This window comes from Callithrix jacchus, chromosome 18 (genome assembly GCF_049354715.1).
Source record: "Callithrix jacchus isolate 240 chromosome 18, calJac240_pri, whole genome shotgun sequence".
Taxonomy (NCBI): domain Eukaryota; kingdom Metazoa; phylum Chordata; class Mammalia; order Primates; family Cebidae; genus Callithrix; species Callithrix jacchus.
This window is the reverse complement of record NC_133519.1, coordinates 32,707,679-32,720,546: the sequence shown is the minus strand read 5'-3', so window position 1 is coordinate 32,720,546 and position 12,868 is coordinate 32,707,679. Positions and strand designations below refer to the sequence as shown.

Genomic DNA, 12,868 nt, shown 5'->3' with positions numbered 1-12,868 from the left:
GGCTCTTACTGAAAAGAGTGTTCTCCTAACATTCTTCTTATGAGATTTATGTTGCTCATCTTTAGCCTTTGGTCCCCCATTGCCTGCCTACAGTTGGCAGAGACCATCTGTTCTCACTGTCAGGAACTGTCTTAATTCTTGAAGTTTAGAGTCAAAAAAGAAGCAAGATTTCCTAGCTCTTTGATTAACTTTCTAAGTTTTACTTCCACTTGAGAATCTACTAAGTCACCAGGAGATGCTTTATACTTAGAAATATCCACCCATCCTCTTGCTCTTCAATTTTCTTCCATATACATCCTATTACGGGGATATATCTAACTGTATAAATAATAAAGATGACCCCAGAAACCTGAACAGTATGTAAAACATTCTCACAAGAGGTTCATTTGTGTATTTCCACCCTAGACTGAAAGTTCCCCCAAAGCACAGAATGTATCATTTTAACTTTAGATTCCATTTTCAAACCCAGTGCTTGACACCAGATTTGAAGTTAACATTTATTGATTGAGTGATTGTTTTAAAATCATGACACAATCCATAAAATAGTAAGATTAACAATAGTGTTCCATCCTGGCCTACATGGTGAAAGCTTGTGTCTACTAAAATTCAAAAATTAGCTGGGCTTGGTGGCACGCACCTATAGTCCCAGCCACTTGGGAGGCTGAGGCAGGAGAATCACTTGATTCCAGGAGGTGGAGGTTGAAGTGAGCCAAGGTGATGCCACTGCACTCCAGCCTGGCAACAGAGCGAGACTCCATCTCAAAAAAGAAAAAAAAAGTGTTACAGAATTGGTGATACAAGGTGACCATAATCAGTACACTTATCATTTTTTGAGACAGGTTCTCACTTGCTGGAATGGAGTGGCATGACCACAGTTCACTGCAGGTTTGAACTACAGGGGCAAGCGATCCTCCCACCTCAGCTCCCGCATATCTGAGACCACAGGTGTGTGCCACCATGCCCAGATAACTTTTTAATTTTTGTAGAGACAGGTCGCCCTATGTTGCCCAGGCTGGTCTTGAACTCCTAGGCTTGAGAGATCCTCCCACCAAGGTCGTCCAAAATGCTGGGATCTCAGCCATGAGCCATCATGCCTGGCCATAATCAATACACTTTTTAAGAGTGTTAGAATGTTAAATCAGATGCATACTTCAACACTGTCTCAAGCAAACAGGGGTGTGGATTACTCTACGTATAAAGTTCAGCAGTGTTGTTCCACAATCCCAAACTCCAACTGAGGTCAAATGTAGGGTGCAGCAAGGTCACTGGGGCTGCCATTAAGGGCCTCTCCTTGCACTCTTGCCAACCCTGTTTCTCAATTGTCTCCACCACCATGAGTCACCAGCAATCTCCCACAGTCACTTGTTTAAAAGTTCACAAGTATTGTGTGAATTGAAGGCAACCTCTTGACTCCTTGATTGCCTGGTCTTCTTCCTTGGGCTCTACCATGTTTCTTTTCCCCAGCACTCTTTCTACTGCTCTAAATTTTAATTAATGCAATGCCATGTGTGTTTCTCTATTGTTCTTCATCTCTTTCCTCTCCCTTCCATCCCATTTTGTTTGTCTGTTTTCTTGCTTGCTTGAATATATTTCTCTTTTTCTGGGGAGGCTTGAGTCCAAAGCTGTTGGTTATCTATTGTTCTGTTTCCTGTTAGTTAATCTCCAACCCTTCATAAATTAAATTTGACAAAGTCCCTTGGTTAAGAAAGAAAACACACAAGTCACAGTAAAAGGGGCACACAGAACACAAATATACCCAGGGGCTCTTCTGTTCGTCACACAGCTTTTTATAGGAGATCCAGGAGAAATGAAGTGGAAATGGAAGTGCGTTGAGTTACTATACAAAACAGGAGTAAACTTTCTTATAAGTGGTAATTTTTTCTACAGGAATAATTGAAAATGGAAATTACCTTGACTACTTATAGTAAGTCCTCAGTGCATTTTTGATGGGATGAGAATGTGTTTGAGTTTCAGTGTAAGGCATAATTCTGTTTAATCTGTCAGTATTGGAGAAAAATAAACACAAAGGGACTGACTTGTAGAAAGTGGCACCTGGGAGGGCCTCAATTCTTCCTCTTACTGAAATGCCCCAGAGAAATAAAAACTTTGTGTACATATTGAGATGGGAGAGTTCCCTGGTTCGCCTTGCAGGATGTGCAACAAGGGTGTGGCTCTCTGCTGGGCCACCAGGAGCTCAAACCCCTTAAAGGAGGGGGAGCACCCAGGTGGGAAGGTGCAGGAGCTGGCCGAGTGCTTTGGGCTCTGACCCCATGGTACTCGCTAGGGGTGGGTGTCTGCAACCCCTGAAACCAAGTAGGCATGTGTTACAATGTGCTCCTCTTTCAGCTTTGCTGTCTGCAGGCAGCTTAAGTGTTAACTAGTTCAGTTTCCTCTCGGTACCCAGGTCCTTGTCTGGCATCCAGGAAGAATCAGGTCACACATGGACTTGAAGGATCAGTGTGGGAGTTTATTGAGTGGTGGAGGTGGGTCTCAGTGGGATGGATGGGGAGCTGAAAGGGGAATGGCGTGGGAAGATGATATTCCCCTGAGTTTGGCTGTCCAGTAGCCAATCTCCTCTCCAATTATCCCCAGCTGAACTCTCAACATTCAGATGCTCCTCTTCTCTCCTTCTCTGCCATGCCATTCTGCTGTTTGTCTGCCTGTCTCCCTCGGAGCCTGGGGTTTGGGATTTATATGGTATATAAGGGGCATGGCAGGCCAGAAGGGAACTTTTTGGGTGCAAAAAACAGGAATGCCTCTTCTCACTTAGGGCCCTGGGTTTCTAGGCTTCGGGGTGGGGCCTTTGCCAGGGAACCCGTATTTCCCTGTCTCCTGTCCATATCAATGTAATCAAATACTGGGCTGATCCATCATGTTTCTTTAGATGAATTATGGGCAAAATAATTTACATTCAGGTTTTTATATTTCGTTTGCCATTCCTTTTTAAGCAATTGAGTAAAATATCTATATGATAGTAATATATGATAGCAAACTAATTAAAATTACCAGAAGCTTAAGAATCTCTAACGATTTCAACTCTAAGGCTATTTCTGTTTATGTTAAACTATGTTAGGAGATAAGATACAAGAGGTTCTGAAGTATTTTGAGGGAGGTTATATAAATAATATTTTTTCCCACTTTGGGAAAATGAAAGCTAGTCACAAAGTTAAATGAGTGGTTATTTTAATATTTAAAATACAGGCTTGAACGCATTTCCTGTTAAAGGAACTAAAATACAGAATATTAAAAACGTCTGCACCACCCTTCCTAGAAAATGCATCTCTCAGGTATTTTCCATGAAGTAAGAATCTTTTTGATTCTCATTGTAAAAATCCTTGAAAAGTTTGAACATAGCAAAGCAAACAGGATACAGAGTTTAATCTGTGGAAAGCTTAGGAAAGAAAAGCAAATCATTAAAAATATGTCTCCCTCTGAAGACTTTTAAAACACAAGGAGGGTAGAATAGCAATGATAATTAAAAAAAAAGCTGGCAGAGTTTGGTTAATGAGAATATGCTGTGCCACTGAGCTGACTGGATGTGTTCTGAATTTCTAGGTAATAGTCTACCTTTCCGCACAAATTCTCTTTTAAAAAACAAATGCCCACACTCTGAATACTTTTTTTTTTTTTCAAGTCCTGGATATCCTTGTTAATATTCTGTCTGGTTGATCTTGAATACTTTTTTCTTGCAATTTAAAATAAGTGCAGCATCTAATTTAAAGAAATTTACTTAAAAGTTACTTATCCTAAAATAGAAGAGATTTAGAAGAATTTTGTCAAGAGATCGAGACCATCCTGGTCAACAAGGTGAAACCCCGTCTCTACTAAAAATACAAAAATTAGCTGGGCATGGTGGTGTGCGCCTGTAGTCCCAGCTACTCAGGAGGCTGAGGCAGGAGAATTGCTTGAACCCAGGAGGCGAAGGTTGCATTGAGCCGAGATTGCGCCATTGCACTCCAGCCTGGGTAACAAGAGCAAAACTCCATCTCAAAAAAAAAAAAAAAAAAAGAAGAAGAATTTTGAGCTCTAGAACATTTTAGACACACAGAAAGAATCTGGACAAGTCTTGACCAGACATGACAGGATAGAAATAATTTTTTTCCTATTTATCTCTGAACAAAATTTTCAGGATCTCTCAGTGGACAAATTCATTGTCTACACACTGTAAAGTATATTGATTTCTCCTCTGTAGCCTTACAAAAATCTGAGAGGTGACTAAGCAGGTTGAATGATCCATGACCACTCTACTGAGTGAGACCAGGAGTAGAACTTTACTGGTGGGGACCTGCTGGAGGTTTGAGAGGAGGCTTTGAAAATTGCTAGAGCTACACGGATACTGTGTGGCTAACTGGATTCTGTTTGGAGGCTTTCAGAATTATGCTGTCACTGCTGCAATGTAACCAAGATGGGCAGAGAACCTCTAAGACTCTTGAATGAGGCGATAGGGACAGATTTCAGCAGCCATCTGACTTCAGTGCTCATTTGGGTGCTTGCACTGCAGGGTGCAGTGTGCAGTGGTGGGAGGCTCACACAGGAGTCCTTGCTTCTTTAGCCCTAATCTCCAGTTCAAACTCTGCATTCACCTTGACGGATTCTTTCCTTGGCCAAATTTAGTTAGGCTCTGGACTTTCTCTTATGCCCATCTGTGGACTTTCTCATAAAATCCAGTTTTAGTAAAGAACTCTGCTAAGTCCATTTGGCAAGAATCCCTACCTCAAAGGTCGTTATCTCCCTCTCTGGGAATGTCTGGCTTGTCTTCAGCAAGAATTCTGTTAGGTTCTGTTACGTTAGAATCCTCCTTACCCCTGATGTTTCCTGTTACTATTTTTTTATCCCCTGACCCTGACCTTGCTCCTTGGCTATAAATTCCCACTTGTCCATACTCTGTAGTTAAGCCCAATTTCTCTCCCCTACTGCAAAATCCCATTGCCATGGTCCCTTACCTCTCAATGGTACTGGATAAAGCCTGCCTTACCATGCTTTAACAAGTAATATTGAACCATTTTTCCTTTAACAATCTACTGCCCAATGAAATTACTAAAACCTTTTTCCATTTTGCTATGCTGGATGTTCTCAGTGGAACGGCTGTTGTGAGCACGAAATCTATCGTGAGAAGAAAAACCCGTATCTTATAGCCCCCTTTGTACATGTGATGTATGTTACATAGTTTTCTTTTTAAATGTTGATTTCTTTTTGCCCATTTTCCTATATCTTATCAGTTGTAAGTCTGTGGATGTTTGTAGTACTAAGCCACAGGATGACTAAGAAGAGTTGAAAGCGTAAGTGTGGCTAAAAACAGATTTTGTTTGACTTACCCCACCATTCCCCATATCATGAGGCTAAATTCTCTTTGCACTGTGAACCACACAGTCCAGAAGCAGCACAACCAAGGTTGTTGGGGTTTCATGAGACTGAGTACATTGTAAAGGCTTAAAATATATACAACTGACCCTTGAACGACATGGATTTGAATCGCATAGTCAGTTATACTCAATATGCGGATTTTCTTCTACTTCTGCCACCTCTGAGACAGTAAGATCACCCCTATTCTTCCTCCTCCTCCCCAGTCTACTCAAAGATAATAAGTCTTTTTCCAAAAGAGACAATTTAGGAATGTGGAGGTAGGCAGTGGGGAAGTGAATGGAATGGGAAGGAGTGGAGATTAATGGTGGGCAGAGCAAAGTTTAGAACTTAGTGGTTTCTTCAAGTTCTGAACTGAGATTTGCATACTGTAAAGGCACAAACGCCGTTTTTAGTGTATGTGCTGCCGAAGTGAGCACAACACCAACGCCATTTTTAACAAAAGTGAGGACTTCCTGTCTGGTTCAGAAAACAGGGTGACTACATGGTAAGAACTATTAAAAATAATAATTTCCACTTATACCTAGGAACCATGATAGGAATCATGATAAATGCTTAACTCTTCAGCTTCAAAGAACTCTGGTAGGGACATAGTATTATAAACTTTGTTTCACAGAGAGAGAAACTGAATTTTAACCCAAGGTATCATACCCCTTATGTGATTAAATTACACTGTTACATGAGAAAGCTATGTATCCTTTTCTGGATTTATAGCCATAATTTGTGTCTCAAGTCCCTTTTGCTGCCAGCTGTCTTGGATAGGTGTGTTTCCTTTGGGCTGTTTGATAACCCCAAATTTATCTTTCGTGCCCCGAATTGTCTAACTCCCATGACTGGGCTTCTGTTTTGACCCTTTCTGCACTTGTTGGACCCTCTCCCTAGGAACTGAAATTATGTCCTGAGCCCCTGGTCAGAGGCTGTGTCTGTGCTGCTTCTTAATGGGCCTACTGCATGACACCTCATTAAAAGTCTAATTCATCTCGGAGAATTGAGAGATACCTATTTGTCTCAAAATCATTCAAAACTGATTATTGGCCGGGCACAGTGGCTCAAGCCTGTAATCCCAGCACTTTGGGAGGCCGAGGCGGGTGGATCACGAGGTCAAGAGATCGAGACCATCCTGGTCAACATGATGAAACCCCGTCTCTACTAAAAATACAAAAACTTAGCTGGGCATGGTGGCGCAGCCTGTAGTCCCAGCTACTCGGGAGGCTGAGGTAGGAGAATTGCTTGAACCCAGGAGGCGGAGGTTGCGGTGAGCCGAGATCGCGCCATTGCACTCCAGCCTGGGTAATAAGAGCGAAACTCCATCTAAAAAAAAAAAAACCTGATTATTGTGTTATAAGCCTCTATCCAATGATTTGTACCTCAATTCCCCAATCCAGCTGTCAAGGCCAATTTGTTCTACCTTACCTAGTATGTAGGTCTGGAATTGTAGCTGTGGACCATTTTCAGTAGTGGTCCCCAACCCTTTTGGCACCAGGGACCAGTTTCGTGGAAGATAATTTTTTCATGAAGGGCTTGGTTTCAGGATGAAACCATTTCACCTCAGATCATCAGGTATTAGATTCTCACAAGGAGTGCACAACCTAGATCCCTCATATGTGCAGTTCACAATAGGGTTTGCACTCCTGTGAGAATCTAATGCCAGTGCTGATCTGACAGGAGACAGAGCTCAGGCAGTAAAACTCACTTGCCTACCACTCGCCTCCTGCTGTGCAGCCAGTTTCTAACAGGCCACAGACTGGTACTGGTCCACGGCCCAGGCTTCAGGGACCCCTGTTCTAGGTACAAGCATCTGGCTACTGCATGTCCTCTGTGTAGCCACATCTGTGCATGTATCTGATGAGATATAAATTATTTGATTATAAATTACTTTCTCCATCTTATAGTTGTGAATGTCACATATATAATTATATATAAACTAGGGATATATGTTTAATATTGTATATAATGTTTAACTATGACTCATTCTAGCATAATTAGCGGGTGCTAAGAAATATTTGTGATGAAAATGGGCATTGATAGAATTGAGACCACTGGGTGATGAAAGAGTGTAAAGCTTTTTAAGTCTTCAGATTTTAGTTCAAGGTTAGAAATGTGGTTGAGAGCAAATCAATCAACTTTTTGGAGTTGTATAGGGTAGTTATAAATATTTAATGTTAACATATGTAAAGCTCTTCTGCCCTGTATATAGTACATACTAAATGCTGTTAGCTATTATGATTGCTACTAAAATGGGGGAGACATACACCTCATACGGTTATATTATGCAAGATGCTATACAAAGTGAATGGAATCTAGTTAACTGTAGATGTCGAGTAAATGTCACATTTAATTGAATACATGATGTTCAATTATTTTAGCTACTTCTAAGAGAGAAAAAAAATGCTATCAATTATACTGCTGTTAAAAAGAGCAAGGCAGATCCCAATTCCCAATGTGATAAAATGTGAAAAGTTTTGCATTTGAATCAATAAAACACTTTCTCCTTTCTTTCCTATTATTTAACAACTGGTGAGAAGTCTACACTCCCCCAAATCTGGAATTCTCCTTTCTTATTCTATTTCCTCCCACCAAGACCATAAGGCCCCTTACTCTGTTATAAGGGGTAAACCTCAAGTAGTACAAGTTCTCTGTGTCGGTTTTATACTCTATCACAGATTCCTTTTGTTTCCTCATCTCCATGTGAATTTAGTTAAATTCTCACCATTCTGGTCCTTACTATACAAGGTAAATAAATATAAAAACAAAATGAAACAAAAACTTCTTCCTATTTACCTAAGGCCTTCAACCTAATATTTAGTGATATGTATTAACAGCATAGGATCTGACCAGACATTTCATGTAAACAAGGAACTAAGGAATATTGGGAAGAAATTCACAAACTTGAGATAAGAAATAGCAGGATTTCCTGGGAACAATTTCATGTAATGTCAAAGGTGGTAAAAATACTGAATTTTCCTACAAAATGATTTCCCAGATCTCATCAAATGCACAAGCATACTTTCTCAGTTTCAACTAGTATGTACAAGATTGCTAACATAGTTCACTTTTGATTTGAAATAAACAACATCAATATTTCAGAAAAAAAAAATAGCAAAACAGAAATCAAACACACCAAAAAATTTTTGGTCCTTCTGTTTATTTCATTTTGGATACTCAGTGGACATTAACTGGGGGACTTAAAAGTCATTTCAATTATGAACCTCTTCAATCCTTCATCAATTATTTTGAGTATTCTAGTCTCAAAAACATCTCTTTCTTCTACAAACTTTTGAAAGAGATGAACACCTCCACCTACACCAAAATAATGTGCTTTGCTGGCCAAAAGTACACGTCCATTTTTACTTAACAGTCCAAGGAAAGTCTGGTGCAAATTACTGTAATAATCTGGGTTGTATATGGTTTCTGAGGTGAGAATGAGATCATATTTTACAAAAAGGTTTTCACTGCTTAGTACAAGTTTACAAAACTCAGACCACTCACCAGAAAAAAACCGGCATTGATATGGTTCTTGTATTACTTTTGATGTCCTGCATCTTTTCACATCTGGTTCATTTACATCATTTTCTTCATCTTCCAAAATGGAGTTAGCTACTACATTAGGTAAGGTTACTTCATCAATCACCATACTGTTATAATCTTGAAAGTGAACTTCTTTGGCCCCTCTCTTGAATGCAGTCATACCCAGTAAGCCTGATCCACAACCAAGATCCAAGACTTTTTTCCCAGCAAATTTCACTTTGGCATTTGTGAAATAAGCCAGGAGGTCAAAGGTACACTCCCAGATTTTTAAGCCTCCTTCATAAACACCTGTAATCAGATCAGAGTGAGAAGAAAAGCTTTTTGAAACTATGTTTTCTCCAGGGAAGTTCTCTTTCAACAAGATGGTTTTCACTACTGCTAAGTTAGCATGCTGGAGACCTGGTAATGTTTCTATGACTTTATTTTCTAACATCTTCTTTAAATCTTTAGGCATAGCATGCTCTTTGGCAGCTCTGAAGCAGGTCTGTTTTTCATGCGGCTCCAAGTTACTTGAACTGTTGGCTTCACTGAGTGGACTGTCTGTGTCTTGAGAGGGAGCTGCATTTTCCATAGACTTACGTTCCCACAACTGATCCTGAGACACACCAAACTGTTCTGCAGAACACTTTCTGTCCCTCTCTTCTCCTTTTTGACTTTCTGAGACTGACAGCTCTTTTGAGGAATCCAAGGTCCAAGCTCCATCTCCAAGGGGTGTTAATTCATTTTCCAGATGGTCTTCTATTGTGAAATTAAACTGAAAGGTCATCCTCTTATTAAATGCACACAATCATTAAATTCAGATTCTTCAACTTCTGGATAGAATTTGATGTTGATGACACACACAAACCTGCCTCAATTATTCAATTAGTTTTGTTGGGCCCAACTTCTCTTTAGCAGCTTATATATGATAACAAATATTTAGCGATATTTCCAAATCGCTTTTTAGAGGTCTTTGGTCCTCTTTCCATGCAGCTCTGGAGAGAAAGAAAAAAGAAAGAAAATGATGATTAAAGCAAAACATCACATTTCACTAGTAATTAATTAAACAGCCACCCGCCCTCTCCCCATCCCACCATACAGCTGCCTTTTCTAAAAAACTTTGGGGAGAGACAGAGATAGGAGATTTGGACACTCATACACACCTTAAGGGTTCAAAAGTGGGAGAAGAAAATCAGCTATAAAAACAAACAGAAGAACAACAGCAGCAGCAGCAACCGCCACCACCAGGACAAACATAAAAGTCCAAGATACTCATATGGACAGTCTAGCTACTTGCTGTTTTTCAACTGTCTTGACTGGGCTCAAACATATTCACCCCCTAAGCTTCCAAAATATCTTAACTTCTGTTTTTTTATAAAAGACGCGCAATATTTTATTTTGGTAAGTGAGCACCCCTTTAAAAACATGCATAGGTATGGTCTGGTGTGTGTAAATTCATCCAAGATTTCACTCAAAACGTTTAGTCGAGAACGGCAGCCCTACGTGTACGGAAGTGGGGGTAATTTGGAAATAATTAGTAAAGACTAATTTGGTGTTAGAGCAAACACAATGTAAGGCACTGCAGTAGTTTGGAGAGACCTGTAGAAATCGGAAGCAACTTTGAGAATCTTCCATCTACTGCGCTAGACCCTATACCGTCTGCTTCAATTTTCGCAGATCTGGCAGGTGGGATCTGTAATCCCTTTACACAGTATTTACAAATGAAGGGAGAGGCGAGTCACCCAGTCCGGCGGCTAGGAACGCGCAGTTTTTCTCTCCCACCACGCTGCAAGGCTTGGAGTCACTTCCGGCTGCAGGTCCCAGAACAAATCCGACCCTAGAAGTGCTATCTCAAAAGCCAATGGGTAGGAAATCTGGGGACTTCTGGCCCTCACCTCCCCATCTGAATGTAATGTTTACAGTGATCCAGACCTGGGGATGCTAGCTTCCCGACGTGTCCTGGGATCGCCCGGCTGAAAAACCTCGCCTCTAGATACCTCCTCCGAACTGAAATCACGCACCAGTGAGTCAAGTCCTCCAGGGGCTAGACAAGCCCGACTTTCTTTCCGGCTTTGAGGGACCCAGGTTAACGACGAAACCAACCGGTCTCCACTCTATGGTTTTGGGGGCCGGCGGAGAGCGCGCAAGGGCTGGCGGGACTGTGAGTTTCCGGTCTGGGCTGTGGCGGGACTGGTTTGAAGCTGTGCTGTTTGGCGAAGGTATGTCTCAGGAACGCGCGGTCCCGGTTAGCGCGGTTCCCCTGGAAGAATTAAGTAGCTGGCCAGAGGAGCTATGCCGCCGGGAACTGCCGTCCGTCCTGCCTCGACTCCTCATATCCTTCCTTGGTTGTCAGTTCCACCTAGAGAGGGGTGTGAGCGGGTTGCAAACCTTTCTCTTCTGTTCCCTCAGACCCACCGCTAGGCTGGGTTATGTAACTGCGGCCTGAACCTTCTCTTTTCTTTGTCGGTGAGTGGGCTGAAAAGCGAGGGACTGGAGGGCAGGCGATAACCATGGTAGATCTAAGTCTTTGGCTCTGGAAAGGCTCGCGGGCGGACGTTTTCTGACCTAAGGCTTTAGCAATGGATGTGGCGTTTTCTTCCATTCCTTCTTTGAGTTTTTCTGTACTCGCTGCTTGCAGTTACGTGTAAACACTTTTGCTAGCGGTAATGGGGGAGGCAAGGACTAAGACCTGGGGTATGAGGATAGCTCTGGCTCTTAATAAGTTGAGGTAAAGCGAGATACTCTGAGCTTTTGTCTTCCGTTAAAACGGGTGGTGAATATGAATAATGCCTTTCTTAGCATTTTGTAAGCATTAAAGGACATAGTTCTATGGTGTGAAATCTTTAAAAGATGTTCAATAAATAAAAATGATTTTCCTCCCTCCCCTCTCAGACCTCTTTTCTTCTTCTTCTTTTTTTTTGGGGGGGGGGGGTTTGTTTTGAGACAAGGCCTCACTCCTCTCGCCCAGGCTGGAGTCTTTTTCTGAAAGAGTTGCTTCCGTTTGTTGGCTTTCAGCTGTTGGATTTGAGGCACTGAGTGCCTCCAGGTGCTGCTCATTCGATGTCCAGGTGCTGCTCATTCTTGATTGGTCTCATCATGCCTTTGTGGTTGCAGATGTGCGTGGAATCCTAGCCTTTCATGGTAAAACATATGTATGTGTATTTTTTTCACAACTTTTGAGTCCACCTTTATACAATTAAACTCAAAAGAAAAAAAGTAACTTCACTTGAGAGCGTCTCAACACTGCACAAATTCTGTGCAGCTAAAGTCTAATTGACATAAGTCATTTTAGTTTTTGTGTAGATACAGAATTGCCATCTTCAAGGAGTTTTAACTTGAAAACAAATAGCCATCCTCAAAACATTAAAAAAGACTTAAACTGCATGCATAATGTGCATGAGTTATGGTGTTAGGCTTTGGGAGAACAGACACACAGAACATGATTCCTCTATTTTCCCTGTAAGCTTATAGAGAGACTTCATTAAGTTGAAAGTCAACATTACCACCTAGCTTTGCACTTCAAACGTCATACTCAAAATAGCCCAAACTTGTTCTTCCTCTCGTTTTCCTCATCCGAGTAAATGGTTTCACAAACTAAAACCTTGGATCCTCTCTCATACACATACACCCAATCAGTTCTATTGTTTCTGATTCCAAACTGTCTTTTCAAATTTTTTTTTTTTTCAGGAACACATGCACTTTATTGAATGCGATTGTAGAAAAGTGTGTGAGGGTAAAGGGCTGATACAGGACTCAGCTGGGGGCAGGGCGAGGAATGGAAGCTGGAGTATGTGGGAGACAGGTCATGGGCAGAGCCCCTAGCCAGGATGATTCCTCTGGATCTACTAATAGGCTTGCAGAATCAGTATTGGGATGATGATCAGCAGAATGGTCATGATGATACCCATAATCAGGACCCAGATGTTCAGGCACTTGGCAATGGAGGCATGGGCCTGGGCCTGGGCCTGGGTCAGGTCGCCAACCGTTTTTCTGTCCCTAG

The 12,868-nt window shown here is 41.5% G+C and overlaps 2 protein-coding genes across 16 annotated transcripts in view; one reads left to right on the top strand and one right to left on the bottom strand.

Moving 5' to 3' along the window:
- Positions 1-438: 438 nt before the first annotated feature.
- METTL18 (methyltransferase 18, RPL3 N3(tau)-histidine) lies at positions 439-10,962 on the bottom strand. 5 transcript variants are annotated; one of them, XM_078356330.1, is made up of 3 exons: positions 10,764-10,893; positions 8,851-9,863; positions 439-6,672 (listed from the first exon to the last, which is right to left on the bottom strand). In XM_078356330.1, the coding sequence occupies exons 2-3, from the start codon at positions 9,653-9,655 to the stop codon at positions 6,527-6,529; spliced, it is 951 nt and encodes a 316-aa protein (XP_078212456.1). In that variant the 5' UTR covers positions 9,656-9,863; positions 10,764-10,893; the 3' UTR covers positions 439-6,526. The 5 variants fall into 5 exon arrangements, with proteins under 5 accessions (XP_078212456.1, XP_054103459.1, XP_035135817.3 ...); XM_054247484.2 differs by having other exon boundaries at positions 10,801-10,893; XM_035279926.3 differs by lacking the exon at positions 439-6,672 and having other exon boundaries at positions 8,490-9,863; positions 10,890-10,962.
- Positions 10,963-11,029: 67 nt separating this feature from the next.
- Positions 11,030-12,868, top strand: part of FIRRM (FIGNL1 interacting regulator of recombination and mitosis) — a 69,290-nt gene continuing 67,451 nt past the window's right edge. For 6 of the 11 annotated variants that reach the window (XR_013529550.1, XR_013529551.1, XM_035279912.3 and 3 more), the window contains exon 1: positions 11,030-11,200. Coding sequence is in view for 3 of the 11 variants with exons in the window: in XM_035279909.3 (XP_035135800.2) it covers positions 11,090-11,200 (111 nt within the window). In the remaining 8 variants the exon portion in view is untranslated. Of the gene's footprint in view, positions 11,335-12,868 lie in introns of all 11 variants that reach the window. The other 5 variants (XM_078356298.1, XM_035279915.3, XM_035279910.3 and 2 more) reach the window with 2 other exon arrangements.